General features: G+C 41.8%; 1 protein-coding gene across 3 annotated transcripts in view; it reads left to right on the top strand.

Annotated features, from left to right (window-relative positions):
- The window catches only part of NT5C2 (5'-nucleotidase, cytosolic II), a 58,691-nt gene that overhangs the window by 19,004 nt on the left and 22,247 nt on the right, over nucleotides 1–17,440 (top strand). For 2 of the 3 annotated variants that reach the window (XM_035547581.2, XM_050711798.1), the window contains one exon: nucleotides 10,776–10,849. In XM_035547581.2, coding sequence (XP_035403474.1) covers nucleotides 10,776–10,849 — 74 coding nt within the window. Of the gene's footprint in view, nucleotides 1–9,276; nucleotides 10,659–10,775; nucleotides 10,850–17,440 lie in introns of those variants that run through there. The other variant, XM_035547583.2, reaches the window with a different exon arrangement.

Genomic DNA, 17,440 nt, shown 5'->3' on the forward strand with positions numbered 1-17,440 from the left:
CACTGGAATGCACACCAAAAAAAAAAAGACGTAAGAAATTAAATGGGAGCAGCAATTAAGTGTTTGAGGGTTATATCTATCATGGTTAATTGTGTGCACCACAGTAGCACATATGTAGCACATAAGATCTCAGCCTCCTTTTCTCTGGTAGGTGTGCCTAAAACCACCTTTGCTGTGAAAAAAAAATAAATTACAGTCTAAATAAACAAGATTGCAGAATAAAAGAAATGTTACTGCTGTCATTTTATCATTTTGGAATCAAAATACAGAGACGAGATTGTTTTCACAAGCTTACGTTGGATGTTTGGTTGAGCCAAGAATTCAGCCCACATCTCCCAAGGCCTGTGGCCTCAAGCATAAGATGGATGCCATCTGTGTTCTCATCACATGTCTGGGCCATTGTGGCATTAAAAACAACAGGACCTAGTAATTGTCAGTGTTCTGTTTGTGGGAGGTGTATCTTCAAAGTTTGGCTTGTTTAAATTGAGAAGTCGTGCATTATGATAATCAAAGTATAGTCATCAGGAGATGGGGAGATGCAAGTCTGATACAGAAATAGAAAAAGTCAACTTTCCGAACCTCTTGCTTTAAATGCCGTGTTGCATTTGTGATTCATACATGGTGGTATTTCTGAGGAAGTGTTTTGGAAGTGTTAGATATCTCTGATTCTCCAAATGGGTTCTAATTAGAGAAAAACGCCTTAGCATCATATGATAGGCCAGGTTGTGCAAGTTGCAACGTCTAAGGCTAAGTAATGGATCCTGTGATACATTTCTGAAGCTTTCCAGTTTTCAGTGAATAATGTTTGGGCGCATGTCTTAAGTGGTGACATTATTTGAGTCTCTCTGTGTCAGCTGGTTTGTCAAGATATGAAAACTCCTAATGAATGCAGCTATAAATAGCATGTAAAGAGAGATTATACCATTCCCTGGCAAAAATCTTAACCTTGTTGCAGTCATTGACGGGTTTCCCTTTGTGTCATAATTTTACCTAGGACTTTAGTAGTGTTACTCCTGATTTGGACTGAAGTGAATTAAGTCAGAGTAAGGCCTTTTTATTTATTTCCTAAATATTTTCTCAACATTTATTATAGTTAGGTGCTGACAGTCTGCTAAATGTAGTACAAAGTCCAAGGGAAGCAGTACTTGTCCTTAAGAACTCACACATTGAAGTCCTCATCATGTTAACCCTTACTCGTGTAAGAAATCTTTACTTTCCCCATGGTAAATGACAATGCATTCATATAAAGGAGGGTTTATCAAGACGAGCTGAGATCTGATAGTCTGAAATCAGCCTCTTTCACAGTTTAAATATACTGTCATAGCATATAGAAATGTCTTATTCGAAACAGATTGAGCAGAAATGTTGCTAGCTCTTCAAATTCTAATGGAAAGCACAACATTTGAAATACATTAAGGGGAGGCACATTTTCATTTTGAAATTGCTATCCTCTTTAAAAGAGGGAGGGAGGGAGGGATCAAGAGAGAGAGAATGAGAGAACCTGATGCCAAGACTGTAGTATAAATCTGGGCTATTAATGGCTTTGGTGTACCAGTTTCATGGGAGTTATTTTGATAATCCAGTATCGTAAGAATCTGAAACAACCTCATTCCAGAGGCAGTGTTGTCAGATTTCTATTTCTGGTATTTTTTTGTGATCTTAGTGTTAACAGATGTATTGTTACTTAAAAAACAAATTCCGACTTAACATGACAGAGTAGGAACGAAGTTATTTCTCTTGTTTTATATTTTATTTTTAGTGTTTTATTAATTGTTCACATGGAGAATGTATATGCTTGTCACAGCCATCACTTCTAGGGCATAAAGTTGTTTCAGTAAGATCCCAGTTTGCTCTGATTCTTGGATATTGTTGAAAAACTGTCAATTTTATTAAAAAGATAAAAGGTGTTGTGTCAAGATTCATAAGACGTTTTGTGTACTACTAGTAAATCTTTCAATTTTGTTGTCAGACCTGCATTAGTTTGTTAGATGTTGTAAAGCACTGGTGGCTGGAATCATGTGAATGTTTGAATCCTTCCTTTCTCTTCCTCTTTCTTTCTCTCTGTTTCTCTTTCAGTCTCTGTTTGTCTTTCTCTCTCTTTTTCTTCTTATCCTAGCAGCTAAAAAAAAACTTGAAAGCATGAATCCATAGTGACTTAGGAACACAAACAAACAGAAGAGATAATTGAATTTAAAGCTATTAATTTATTTATTTTTTAACTTTTAAGCTGGTTTCAGTGATTTTGGAAGGCTGGAAGGGCTCGGCAGCGGTGCCACATTTACGGATAAGCATAACTGGGGCTAGCTTTTGGTACCAATGACGGAGGCCCACTTGGGCTCAAAGTCATTCATTGGGATTTTCTAACTGCTGCTAGTAATGCTTGGTTTTCTGAAGTGTGAAATTGTAAAAAATTGTGTCGTCGTTTGTTTACTTCATGCTTACTTAAATACCAGTGGAGATACTTCAACCAAATCGATTCCACTTTCTGGTTCTCATGAAGTAGAGCAGATATGATATGCTTGAGTTGTAAGTGTTGAAGCAGCATAAGATACAGGGAAAAGTTTCCAATGAAAGCAAAATAATTTACCTTAAAGAAAATGTTCTCATGGGCATTAAACTTTTGAAAAACTTTAAAAAAAAAATGAGCTCTGAAGATGCCATTCTAGTTCTCATATTTTATTGTGGTTGCTCAAACCGGGAATCTGTTTTTTTCACGTGCTGCACTTCTTACTATATCACACCCGATGGATGGATGTTCAACACTGTTGGCAGAAATCCCAGTTGAGACTGGTTCAACTGGTGTAGTGACTCAGAGGATAGTGACTATATCAGAATCATGTCTGAATGCCATAGGCATGAATGTTCAAAATCAATATTTAGAGCTGCTTTCCTCCCCAGGTTTTTCCTTGGTGTTTGGATCAATTTCTATAGCTGCTTAAGAAATGAGAGCGTTGAGGTTGTCGAGGAAGTAAAGAGCTTGAGAACACGAAATGTGCCTGCTGTGCTGTGGAGTTCAAGGACTACATAAGCAAAATCAAGAATTAGAAGAATCTTTAGGGGAGGAGAAGTGGTGGTTTAGTCTTGCCAGGGTATTTCTGATCACTTAACTAAGACTTTAAGTTGGCTGGTGTTACTCTTATCCACAAACCTAGTTATACAACACTGCTGGCGCCTGCAGGAGGTGAGGTCTAAAGATGAATTAATATACAAGCTAAATGTTATTCATTCTCTAGAAGAGGTCATTGGTAAGAGGATACCGCATCGCTGCACTATTGGCAACATACATTTTAATTCGGAAATAAAAGGGATGCGTGGCTGGTAGGTGGCTTTTCCTGCGTGTGTGTGGTTGTGAGGCCACCTCCCTCGTGCAGTGCTTGTTGACTTTTCCGGGTAGAGGATAATCAGTAGGTCATTTGTTCTGGAGGAGTACTGTCATTTAACGTGATTGTAATTAGGCAAGAACTAGGTTGACTCTGAGCCACCAAATTGCCCTAGTGTCTATTTTTTAACTCGGAGTGAGCACTTCTAGGCACCCTCTGGATTATCTCACATAGCTCTTTAGGGTTTAAATAGCAACCACATCTAGTTAAAGCAAATAATGGAAAAAGTTGGTGTGCCATCCACTCTTGTTACTGACAGTTACCAAGATCCAGGAAACAGGTATTTGCATTTACTTTTATTTGATGGTTTTGGCTTAACAGGGCAGCAAGGCTGAGATGGCCTTTTTGTTAAACATGCAGACTTGGGGATGCTTTTGCCATTTTGCATCAAAGTAATTTGAGACTTCTCATCCTGAATGTGGGGTTTCTGCTGTTGTTTTAGTTTTGTTTTCTCAGTGTTGTTTACTTGCTCGCTCAGGGGATGTGGCATCATCATTTCTAATCCTAATTCCGCTGCAGACTGCTCGTAGACTCTCAAATATGTTGCTTCATATTTACATGCTTCAGTTTGCTTTTAAAGCATCTTCTGGTGGTAATATGAGTTAAGCGATTTAAGCTGTTAATGGACTCTGAGACCCTGGGTAAAAAACAGTGGTATATACTTTAGTAACAACAAAGCAAAAGGATTAGCAATCGGTTGGTTTGATTTCTAGGCTTAAATACGTATTTAAGGTACATTTTAGTTTGTTGGAATTTGTAAACTCTGGGATATTCACTGCTAATCTTGTTTCTTCATTTTACTGATGCTGGATTGTCGGTGATTGCAAACAGCTGGAAATGTTATCTAGACTAGGGTAAGAGGCTTGAAACTTTATCTGTTTGGGTAGCTATATATAAAGTCTCTTCATAATACCAGTTGATTCAGCTGGCAAATGAGAAAAAAACGTGGTTACTAGTCTGAAAATGCTGTGTACCTCTCTGATCAGATGCATTCCGGTAGGTGATGTATTTCCATCCGACTTTAAATGACGCAGCTCTGTAGGCAGTGCTGGCTGCGGTCTGTCCTCATATGTCTTTGTGCAGCCTCTGTGGGCTCGTGCAGGGCATGTGCGGAGCTGTGGGCAGCATGTGCCTCTATTTATTTTGCTTTAGTGCTTTGGACATCGGAGGGAGGAGGGAGAGGGGGTGTTAAGGCGGCAGAATGGGCGAGCTTAAGAGAAAGCAGAACACTTGCCAAATTAATAATAAAGAAATTACATTGAAAATGTCCCGTGATCCCCAGCTTTAATAGCTTCACGGAGCAGACGGGTGTTATTTTGGGATGGAATCCATATGTGAGCTTCTTGGCACTTTGCTGTTGCCTGGGAAGAAAACCCAAACAATGGAAATAGAAATGGCCAAGGCTATCTCCTTCCATCTGATTCCTGCTGAATTTCAGAGGGAAGTGGTCATAGTCGTGTTTCTGGATACAGCCTCATCAGACTCTTCAGTTCCAATCGTAACCTGATTTTCCACTTTTATGTCACTAAAATTGTGCAAGGACGGTTAGTCTGGAGAAATTGCCAGGCAGTATGTTGGAAATGTTACTAGAAGTGGCCATGAAACTTTGATGTCCTTTTTCTCTGTCCCTTATCTGATACTGTTTCATCTGCCTAAATAAATCTCAGGCCCAAACACTACTTCTTAATCCAATTACTGACCTGTCAGAATATTCCTCTTCGGTTGAAGAAGGAGTAAAGGAGAACTCTGAAGATCTAACATAAATAAAAAACCCCAAATGCTATGATAAATAATAATATATGGAACAGTCAGTACCTGCCTAAAGAGGCAAGGCTCAGCAAAAGAATGATTACATCGTTTTTAGTAGTTTAAACCATTTTGTTTTTTTATCCCTCTAAGACAGGCCCCAAAGAATCCAGCACCCAAAGTTTTGATATATCCTAGTATCTTCCTCAAGGTAACTCATATAGTTTACACCAGATGGGTTAAGTCAGTGAGGAGTTCATCCGAGTTGCCTGCCGCTGGAGGAGGACACCTGCGATCAGAACCACAGTGTCACGCAGTGGGACGTCTCCTCTAACCACACGTCTGGGGACTAACTGGTAACAGAGAACATCCAGTTGTCTTAACAGTGGTGTGACAATTACTTTTTTTTTTTTTTTTTTACATTACTAGTCTTTTTAAAGAGGCTGTGGGGAACGTGGCTATGGGAGGCTATTAAAAGCTAATCCATTTTAGTTCCCTCTTGTTTCTTTTTAACTCTCCTTGCTTATTAAAACACGGAAGTTGTCCATAAAGTGAAGATTAACCAAAGTGCCTAAACTTTGAGGAAGCAGGAATCGGAACCTTCTGGTTAGTCCCCGTTTCATGGCTGGCTTGAGGCCAACTGTCCACCACAATCTTTATTTTTATTTTAAGCACAAATGTAAATCAAGCGTAGCCAGCTCCCATTGCATTTGCTCTTCCCCTCAGCACTGCTGCGAGTTTCTTTTGTATTTATTTAATTTCCAGTGAAACGCACTCCCTTGACAAAGAATGCTTTTTGCTGCGAGGTCTCTCTGGACACGTTTTGAAAATCCCTGTAAAGTGCTCTGTTCCAGAAACCTTGCCCATGAGGAGCTGCGAGCCATGTGCCAAAGGTCCTCCGTAGTTGTATAATTTTGGTGCATTTTGTTTATTTTGTCGGTCACGTTACCGCCTATTATACATGGAAATTGCATTCGGGGCACAGCACGCCTTTGAGATTTTGCACCAACAAAATAAAAACATTTCTCCCTCTCCGCATGTGCTCCTCTCCTGTGTTACTTGAGAAGGGCTGGGATTTAGGTTCCTGCCTCGGAATTGATTGACAAGAACAGTAACAAAACCGAGATCAGTTCACTTGGAAAAATATAAAGGACTGTGAATTGCAGTGCTGAGGAGATCAGGGCTCTGTGACTCCCTTTATGCGTGCTCAGCAGTTCCTTCTTCTTTGCCATACAACGCATTTTTCTCTTATTCAGCACAATTCTTAGAGCTTAAAAGAAAATAAATACTGTCATCACTGAGAGCCTTCTGCTGTGGCCAAGCTGCAGGGTTTAATATTTGAGAAAGAGCTCAGGGAGCAAATTAGCCTCACGGTTTCCCTTAGACAGCTCCTGAAGTTCCTTTTTTCTAAAGGTGCAGGTCTGTGCTGGGCTCAGCCACCCTGACCCAAGGTTCTGTCTCCTGCCACGTTAAAACTTGCTTTTTAATTGGGGAAGGGTAGGTGATGGCAAGAGAAGAGCAATGCCCTGGCGGAGGAGATGCTCTGCATGCACGCAGGTGTGGAGCTGAGGAGCTGGGCCCGCCACCAACTGCTGCAGGGGCTGCAGGGGCTGCAGGAGGCATTTCCGTGCCGTGCCCCCGGTTGCTTTGTCGTGTTGCCTGGTGCTGTTAAGCGGTCAGATCAGCTTAATTTTTAACTCCGGTGCTCCTACTTAAAATGATTGTTTTCTGAATGGAAAAGAACAAAACCAAGGGAAGCGAAAGTGTGATTTCTGACTGTGACGACTGGGAAAATGATTCCTTAAAACTTCCGTGCCTAATTTTAGTTTTAGTTTTTAGTTTTCTTCTTATTCTGACTCTTTCCCTAGACCTTTTGTTAATACGCAGGTTTTAGGAGCTCCTGTCACTTCTCTCTATACCGAGTCTTCTGTGGAAACATGACATTTTTTAGCCCATGGACACGTCAGGGCGGTGTTCCCGAAATCAGGCCGAGCCTCCCTTCGGGTGGGATCCAAGCCCAGCCCTGAAGCAGAGGGGGGCCAGGCTACGGCTGCAGCTTCTGAGAAGCACCTTTCCCTTCTCAGAAACTTTCCTGGTGATTTAATTTCAACTTTTATCTTTAGTTTCTAGGATTCTGCAGATACTTATTACTTTGAGTAAGCCCCCAGAATTAAGTTAAGCCGGTCAGCTTCTGGGAGTAAATATTTGTAAGTATCTACTCAGCCTCTTGTTTCTGGAGGGCTCCGTGCATGGGAGATGTCTTCCTTTATCAAGATTTAAAACTGAGGTCCTGAGCACCTACAAGTAACCAAATACCTGGTTGGGCCCACACAAGATAAGTGACATTGCTTCCAATTGCCATGCCCCTGTTTAGTCTGCCATTTAATCTGCCTTTGCATATCCAAGTTTAAATCGATTCAAGTGTTCTCATTTCCTGTCCTGAACATGTTATGCAATAGCCCTGTTTAGTTTTTTGTTGTTTTTTTTTTTTTAAATATTTGCTCAGTTTCACTCTAGCACTGGTGGGTGAAGTAATTGCCCTGTCAAATCACTCGGTGGATGCCTTGAGGTCTGCCAGGCCCTGCGGACTGCCGGGGCATGATGAGACCTTGCCACATACGGTTTCTAGGTCACAGGCAATATTTACAAGTTGATGGAGAAAGAGCAATCTTCCCTAGCTGTTACCAAGACAGGGCTGGTATAGTAATTTTCATGTTTTAGTCATAAGACCTGTCCTGGAATAAAAACATGCTAATGGATGTTGTTTGTTTCATTGCCTTCAGGAAACTTTTCCAGATCTTCAGTATCAACATGTGTGGGTTTTTATTTTTTTTTTTACTCCCAGGGTTCAGCTTGTAAATATGCTGAGAGTAAAGTGATGAAAAAATGTCAGAGGCTTAGAGATCTTTTCATGGTTTTGGTCAGTTTGGTGTCGTCATCATCTAAACATAGGCACACTGGACTGGAAGCGATCTCTTGGGTCACAGCTCCCTTGTTTTCGCCTTTCCCAGGCACCGCCGTATTACCCTTTTTATAAGCGCATTCAGCTCCGTCTTAGCAGTGCTTGTTTTTTGTCCTCATTTGGGAAACCGTTCCCAAATGTTGCAATTCTGAGTCGCTCTCCAGGCTTCTGAGCTTCTTGAAATTTCCCTTCCTATTCCTGTCCTGTTCAGAGGGGGACAGGCAGCCTGGGCGTTTTGCTTTGACGGAAAACTATGCTCCAGGGGCTGAACCTAAAGGAAAGAACAAAATTGGACTCCCCAGGTTGGACAAAAAATGTTGCTAGCGTTTCCCAGAGGTACGTTATTCCTTCTTCAGTTTCTCTTTTCGAAACAAACTGCACAAGCATTAGGTCAGAAATGATATGCTAGAATTAGATAATAAATAGTGCTTCCTGGCATCAGCAGCAATAGAGTGTAATCATCTTCATTAGACAAAGTACAGGACTGGGTTTAGTGCTAAATAAGATTTTGTGTTTGCTGCTTCTAAATCAGAGCTATCGAGATGTTAAGACAAACAATCACTAATTCAAACCGCAGATTCAGATAATTTGCTCCACCTACTCAAAACCCAGCGATTTCAAGAGCGAATTTTAGTGACTTATGAGCCCATCTCTCATTTCCAAAAGACTTTTCTTTACTGGTTTGCAGTTTGCTTGTTGTGTTTTTTTTTTTGTTTTTTTTTTCCCCCCATAATTTTGTCTTGTTTAGGTAATCCATAAATCTATCAGAAAAGATAGTCATCGCTAACCTCCCTGGCCCCTCGGTGACAAGCCCCATTGTCGGAGGCAGGCAGTTTGCCAGGAAACTGTGACTCCCAGAGAGAGTGTGCAAGGTTAGGGGTAAAGCAGACTATTGCCAGAGAAGCTATTCCAAGTGGATTTGTGTGGAACAACAACGATATCCAGTGACTAGTTAAATTAGCCACAGATGTGTTTTCTATAGCACTGTCCAAGAAGATATACAGTGCTTTAAGGCTCGGTTCAGGCACGATGATCATCTGAAGTCAAATCAGATCCAAGCAAAACTGCATCTGTACTAGGCAAGCTTTTAAGGAATTGTGTAACATGATTCAGACTGGTAGATGAATCAGACTGCTGCAAACTAAACAAGGAGCACATCGGTGAGAGATGAGGTAAGACGGCTCGCATAGGAGCGTGAGAGTTAGATGGGAGCAGTTTGCTGCTAAAACGCGAGCTTCAGCAGACTGGCACAGGCGGTGGAAGGGGCACAACATGCCGGCCACCTGCCCCCGAGCACGGCCGGGGCTTTCTGCGGGCTTTGCAGAATATCTGAGGACTTGTTTTTGCATTTACTATCTCCATTGCTCGTGCCCCTCCGTGTCACTCCTACAAAGAAGCCTCGCTGATTTGGGTTTCTAATTACCCTGCTGAGAGCAATGGAGATACTCAATATTTGCAGAATTTCCGCGTGCTGAAATCAGGGTACAGGTGGAGGCTCTGGGACTCCTGCCTTTTCGCATACAGGGGATTTTTGCCTCGGTGTCACGGCTCGAGCAGTACGAGGGATTTCTGGCCGAGCTCAGCGTTGAGAAGCTCAGCTCCTGTCCCGCAGCTGAGCTCGTGGCTGTGCCGGTGGGACTCGGATTCGCAGGGTTCAGATAGGACAGCTGGTGGGAGAAGTCCCGCAGAATTACAGACCTGCTGCAGGGTTTAAAGTTCTGGGGAAACATAAGCAGCTTAGTTCCTGCAGTAGTTGGAGCAGGCTTTTGTTGGATTCCCTGACCTATTTCTTTGCCGTGTTATTTACTTGAACTAAATTGAATATAGCGTATTAAAATGTTGTAATCAAAAAGGGCCTGGCAGCATGCGGCTTACATTCTCATTGCAATAAGCATTAACAGTAAAAATGGAATTAAAAGAACAGTGGTTTTTTTTTTCATTTTTTTTCTGACGTTTAGATGTTGAACTTAGTGATCTGGTTTAGTGGAGGACTTGTTAGTGTTAGGTCAGAGGTTGGACTGGGTGATCTTGGAGGTCTCTTCCAACCTAGACAATCCTGTGATTCTGTGATTTTTTCTGTGGGGGGGTTGCAGTTTTTAGTATAAATAAAAATAGCATTTCTCATAATAGAAATAATGTATTTCTATGGGTGAAAATTTGTTTTTCAGAGCTATATTAAATGTTTGTTCATTATATTGATATAAATGTGGTAACGGGTCTTTGCTTTGAGTTTCTAGATGTAATTCCAAAGAGTGTTGAAAAGCTGAGATTATTCACAGAAATATGCTTTTTTTTTTCCTTTCCTCGTTTTCTCTTTGTAATATTTTGTTTTAATCAGGCAAATTGTATTGCTTTCCATCCTCTGCTTCCACTTGAACTCTGAATTCTGCTTCAGGAGCTTTTACACTTCTATTCTTAGGAATTTTTGCAGGTCACATGCAAAGCCATGTGTGTGCATGCATGCGTGGATGTCTTTAGACAGCATACCAATAATTAGAATAACCCTGCAAAGTGATGGCTTTGCTTCAGGAGAACCCAGTGCAAAAACAGAAACTTTCCTCTGTTTTCAGGTATATTCTGATTTTGAGCTAAAAGGCATCCTGATACAAAGCAGAATACCTTTGTTCTAAAATATGATTATGTTGAAAATGCTCATACCTATGGCTTTGTTTCTTCTTTCTTTACAGGGTCTTTGTAAACAGAAGTTTAGCCATGGAAAAGATAAAGTGCTTTGGGTTTGATATGGATTATACGCTTGCCGGTGAGTATCTCCTTGATTTCTTTGTCACTGACTTAGTTTGGAATATTGCCTCTTGTTGAGAGAAAACCGGTAACTGGTTGGGCTATTCCAGTTAGCAGGTGCTTCCTCTGTTAGCAGATATGTTACTCACTGTTCATTGCACTTTCATGTCAGGTGTTTCTCTTTATTTTTGTTATCTGGAAGTTGTATTCGGTCATAAACCACATTGCTCTAGTACAGTTTCAAGGAAACTGAAGCTTAAAAAGTATGATTACTTCCTTAAATTCCACTGTGCTTTGATATTGCCCCAATGAAAGCTCGGCTTTGAATAACAAGGTGTTTTTTTTTTTTTTTCCTTGGTGCATATGGTGGGCTACACCTTTAGCCAACAGGTCTTCTTGTGTCCTGGGAGGGTCATTTTTGAATAGGTTTTCCTCTTCCCAACTCCTCACTTGGCCACATCAGTGACTCCTTTGTGAGAAGCAGCGAGGCAGGGGAGCATTGTGAGTCAGCTGAACAAGTTATTCAGAAAGCTCTGCCCATTCTTTATGGCAGATAGTCTTTGGGAGGTTGCATAAGACCTTTTAGTTTCATAAAATTTTCTGCATGACTTCTCCATTTTTCAAATACTCGACAGGCAAGTTCTCTGAGACTTCGGCTGGAGGAGGGGTAAAGTTACGGTTTTCTCTGTAATCAAACTTACATGATGCTGTGTATTTTAAGGAAGGAAAAGATTAAAAGTCCACTTCCACTTTCCGAGGCTATAGTGCCAGGCAGGCTTTAACTAAAGGTGTCACATACAATTCTACCTTCCTTCTCACTGCCACTTCCAAGGTTGTGGATAGAAAATTTCTATTGCTCTTGATATTTCAACTTAGAGTTGTGAATATAAACTAAGAAACGTGAGGTAGAGCACCAGGGTCACTTAACAATAGGTTAATGCAGTGTATCAAGTACGGTCATCTGCTCATTGTGACCACTGAGAAGAAATGAGAGATGCTATGGACAGCCGGAGGGGTCGGGGGCTAAGCAAAGGTCAGGAAAGACTCCGTGTGTTCACGGTTCAACACAACTCTACAAAAAGCAATTTTGGAGTTTGTGGCAGGTAATTGCAGTTTATGTTTCCATCACTTTCTTTTCTTCTTTTATGTAGTTATGAATGAGGTGCCAGTTATCTATACAAAAGGGTTGGTTATTCACCACCTTATTTACAAATCTGTTTCAAGTTCCTGATGCTTTTTAAGTCATAAAATGTACCATAGTTAATCTGCGCTGGATCTGACTGCAGGCACATGCTTTAGGCGTTTGCATTTCCCAGCTTTGACAGCCTTGTGGCTGGGCTTTTCGGGCTTTTAAGGAGTGCAAAACAGTTTGAGAACAATTGCTTAAAAAAAAAAAAAAAAGTTGTGGGTTTCTCTTTTGTAATGGAAGAACAACTTCCTTGCCTTTCCCAACTGACGGCATTTCCAAGGACTCGGGTGATCCCAGTCAGGCTGGCATGGAACAAGAAGTGTGTTGCTAACTGACAGAAGGAGAATTTCAGCACTATCCTCACTCCTCCGACTGTTCATTTAACTCAAGTGTTGCATGTTCCTGTAAACACAGAGCGAACGTGGTGTTATCAACAAAATGACGCTTAGTTTGGTGAGAGGAAAAATGTGAGTGTTTCAAGCATGTTTATACAGTTCCCTGGGATATAGAAATGTGGGGCTCCCAAGGCTGCAAGGTCGTGGTGATATAGTTAAGCAGGCAAAGTTGGTGCATTCAGGGGGATTGAGTGACAGGGTGTGGTGCAGGAAAAGAAATGAGATGGGGTCTGAGCAGAAGGCTGGAAATCTGCACTGCTCTTGGCTAAGCTGCTGGCCTGTGACTTCTCCCTTGGTACAACAGGATAATAGTTGCAGATCATTTTACAGAGAATTGTAAGAATGTAATTAGGCTGGAAAGCCTTTTGCAGATGAAAAGTGTTATGCCTGGTAAGTACTATTTCTGTTTTTTTGAATCATCTGGGAATTAACAATTACCTGTTCGTCATCTTACTGTCTCACAGTCATCCTTTCTTCTCCATGCGGGCTTTTGTTATTTGACCATTATTTGCTATATATATAACTGTGGCACTCAAGAAAAAATATTTATTCATTGCAGGAGCTTTAAAGAACACATTGTTAAAATATTGCTATAATTATTTGGGAAATGATAAGAAATAGGGCTAGTGACGTATTACATTAATGTGTTGTAGTGTATTCTTAAGACCCTGCCATGTTTTCTGTCTGGGCAAGTTATCCCTTAGTTATCCCTTACACACTCTTTCACATGGACATGCTTTCTGTCTAGATTTGAAAAATTATCTATCTATCTATCTATGTGATACATATAGATATATGTATCTATATCTGTATCTATATACATAGATGTATGAAGATAGTTTATCTGCAATTCAACATCTGGAAATGGTGTCTGCATACCAGATGATGTATGATGAGCAGATGCCTTTTGGAGGCTGCTCACGACTTGTGTAAATAGACCAAGGAGGAAGAATGGAAGCACCTCCAGTGTCATCAGTTCCTCATCTAGTTTTCTGCATTTGTACTTTCAGATGTTGCTTTTCTGTGAAGTTGTTTGAAAGTATGCCACAATCTTCATATTCAGTGGTTGAAGGCAGTCGGAGCCATTAGCCCTGCCTAAAATTGTGCCACATCCTTTCCCCACTCTCTGTCATGATCCTTCACATCGTCTATAAATTGATAACATTCATCCTATGGCTGACAGTCAAATGTTTTAACAGTGAAGGAGCAGACTGATTTTTGTTTAACACCCTGAATTGCCCATCTCGTGAAGAGGAAGCAGTGGTGTCAGTGATAGAAAATACACAGTCCCTCTGCTCTCTTTCTTCTTCCCAAATCTCTGGCCACTTGTAGCACCAAAAGACTTATTTAGGAGGTGGTTCAGTAACAGAGAAGTCACAATCGCTTGACTCATCTTGAAGTGCAGAAGCTTGAGACAATTGTTCTTGTACTTTCTGAGTTTAAGGGGATAAACCTGCTCACAATAGCACTGTTTTCTGTGTAGAATAAACTAATTTTGGCACATGGCATTTCCATTTGCAAGCGTATCCTAACACCTACTTACACACATGCTGCAGTGACCATGCATTCCACGACTTGCATGAGAACATCAGCTTGCCAACTGACAGCAGGTTTGATATCATCATGTTACATTGCACATAAAATATGATTCCGGACGTTTGTTTTATAGGGTAGTATTTCTTAACCTTGTTATTAAATCAAAGGACTACTTATCTTGAAAATAAAAATTGCAAGGCTGCCTTGATACAGCACTGCCACAATGATTTGGTTTGCTCCCAAGTCAAAATTAGGCTAAGCTTTGGATTCTTGTTAATAACTTTTATGTTCTCTCATTGTGTTTGTCTCTTTCCTTGCATAGGGTTGAGAAATACTGTTAATAGAGGCGGATTAGGCAAACAATCTCTTTCTTGAAGAAAAGAGCCTGAAGGTTTTAGCCTTCTCTTCTGAGAAATTATGGACATTAAATTGCTGATTTTTTACCCTCTGTGGTTACAGCTAGAATTAATTTGGCTGCTAAGAGCTCAAAATAAAATGAAGGCAAGTTGAGATGACTCTTTCAGGTTTTAGATTCCTCCTTCTACCTTCAAGGGTTGCTGTTGAGTTCTCATGGAGTGAATGAGGTGTCCTACAAGTATGGAAACTCCCAAGACCCCCTGAGTTGTTGTGCTATGTTGGACATGGAGCTGTCTGTCACCCTCCTATTCAGTCTGCTTGTTTTGCTTGTGGTAGTGAATCACAATCAATACGCAATGTTTGTTTTAAGCTAGGTGTTACTGAGAGGGGAGTGGAAGGAGCGAGAAGAACAGCAGGGTTTTCCTGGGGCATGTGCGCATTGCCAAATAGCTGCTGCTTTGGATCTTGGAGGGCCTGATGCAAGCGAGACTCATCAGCTGAGCAGAGGGTGGGACGGGTTTCTGAGATGTGAGCCAGCAGCCCCTTGTTCTCTGCTGCTGACCTTTCTGGCCCCCGGGCAGGCAGCGAGGCCGGTGCCCTGGTCCAGCAGAGTTCCCGTCTTCCACAGGAGACTGCAGTACGACAGCACCAGCTGTGCGAATAGCTGGGAAGGGCTGCCTTCCACTGCCAGGGCAAGAGGAAAAGTTTGGGAAAGCTTCATTTAAACCCTTCAATGTGAGGGTCCTTTTGTAGCACATTTTTGTTTGTTAAATAGTAGTTTCTTTTATTATCTGTATGATTCACCTTTGCTTATTCATCCTGACGGACTAGAAGACCAGTAGTCAGTAATACTTCCCGTCTGCTTTCTTGTTTTGCTAGTAGTGTCAAAATTACCCATGCTTTGGTAAAGGAGAATGCTGCACGTACTCCAAAAGATTCACAGCCCTCTCTTTTGTGTTTACTGAGAACTGCAGGGATAAAGATAAAGGTATGCCTGCGGAGTCTTCAGCACAACACTCACCTGAGACTAGGGGTTGGTGTGGCCCTTTGGAAAAACAACTGAGAGGGTTAGCTTTCAGAGAGGATTTTATTTGGCTGCTTCCTTCTCAGGGTGAGCTACAACTGTAATTATTAGGTCTGGCTCCAGTAATGCATGAGGCATTGGCATTACTAAGTCTTACATGGGACGGGTTGTACAATGAGGTTATGGACAGATAGATGTCCCTTGACAGGCACAGGACTACAGCAGCGAGGCTTTCAAACGGGCTGTAATTTCACGCCAGGCCATGGGCAGATGGAGAGGGAGTTAGTAAGAATTGCAAGCTGGACTGTGCTTGAAAACATTCTGCTGTGACTACTGTCCTTCTCCAAAAGTTACAGCCAGGCTGCAAGTTTTGTCTTCCATCTCTGAGGTAGGTAAGATCTGAGATCAGTAAGCAGGATGCTTTCCTTTGGAAGGCCTTCTCTGTGCTTAAGTCACTGCTGCTTCCATGTTCTCCAGATACCAGTAATAAAATCATCACTAGCGGCTGCAAACTGTTTCAATAAAAAAGAAGGGGAAATGAAGCTTGAAAAATACTGGGTTTATTGTGTGCAAATGTGATTAATACAACATAATCTGATTGGAATATAGCTTGTGTCCTAGAAACACTGCCAACGTAATGCCAAGATTTGGTGCACTGCAAACATTTTACGGCCAAATTGCTTATGCTTTCAGCTGCAGCATGTCCCTTCTGAGCACATGGGGAAAGACAAGGGAAAGGCAGCTTCAGTCAGTGTTTGTGGCTGCCTCTCCAACTCACTCCAAAATACAACATGCATAAACAGGTTTTGCCCCTTCCTCAGGTAGGCGTTTGTGTCTAAGCCATCCATGCAGTTTGGGGGAGAGGGAAGCTTTAAACACCCACGTGTTATTTTTGAAACATTTGCCTTTACCTGCTGGCTCTGGGAAAGACGTACTCAAACAGGCGGCAGCATTGGCTTGTTGCTGCTTGTGAGCTGGGAGACAAGGTGGCAGCTGGGCTGAGAACTGGTTCTTCAGTGTATCTGCTATTTGTACGTCAGTCAAGGTGTATCACTTCTGTCTGGTTCAGCTTCCAAAAGTGAGCAATGGGATTAAAGAATTTGTACTGTGGATAAGATTTTCCGGATTATGCAGATGAAAAGCAAAGTAGAAACGTGGGAGTTTTGTACTTGAAAGGTTGAAACGAACACTTACCAAAGCTGCTGAGCTCGCAGCGTAAGCAACTACAAAGAAATGTTTGTCCTTCTGTTCAGATGTTGTTAGGGTATGTTTATTGGTGACTCAAACACAAATGTTCTAACGGGGCTCTTAGCTTAGGTTAAAGGTTTGTCTTCGGTTTCATCACAGTGTAAGGACTCCAAGCTTTGAGGTTCTTTTGAGGTGACGCTGAGCAGTTCTGCTTTTATCCCGTGTCTCTGGATAATGCAGCTCTTTGTGCCGCGTAGAAGTAGTTCGGTGGCTAGAGAGAGGAACTGGTAGGTTTGACAGCAGCAGCACTCAAGCTGTCCCAGCAGAACTTGAGAGATGCTTTGACTCGTGCACATCTGCTGTCTACATTTTCGCATTTGCACGTTTCAAGTTTAACAGGTGCAGATTTTGCAAATTTCTGAGGCTGTTTTGGCCATTAGCGTTTTAAAGCTGAAGGCAGATGGAGAAGCTGAGCTGTTCCTAGTATGCTTTGAGCTGGATGGTTTTTCACATACCAACGCAGTGCTGGAGTGGCTGCTGTCCCTGCTCCGTTTGGGTGGCTCAAACTCAGGAGTTTGGCCATTCAAAGCTGTGTGCTGCAGCAAACCAAAGTCTGGAGCTGTGGTTTTTCAATGTGCTGGCAGTGGGAATGAGGAGAGGAAGAAGCACGTGTTGTTCGCTCTGTCCCAGTAAATCACCAGCTGACAAACTGTTAATCTGCTGTCCATGAATTCTGGAAGAATTGGAGCGTTAAACAGAAGCTGTGGGAAGAACAAGTCCTCGCAGCGTCAGGAGGGTTTTAAAAGCTGCCATACTCTGCTCTCTGGCTGTCAGGAACACAGGAATAACACTAGCTGGGTCAACAGTTCATGTTTTTGCCAGGCGGATAGAGATGTGGAGGTATTTTCAATCTGATAGATG

Source organism: Cygnus atratus, chromosome 7 (assembly GCF_013377495.2).
Source record: "Cygnus atratus isolate AKBS03 ecotype Queensland, Australia chromosome 7, CAtr_DNAZoo_HiC_assembly, whole genome shotgun sequence".
Classification (NCBI taxonomy): domain Eukaryota; kingdom Metazoa; phylum Chordata; class Aves; order Anseriformes; family Anatidae; genus Cygnus; species Cygnus atratus.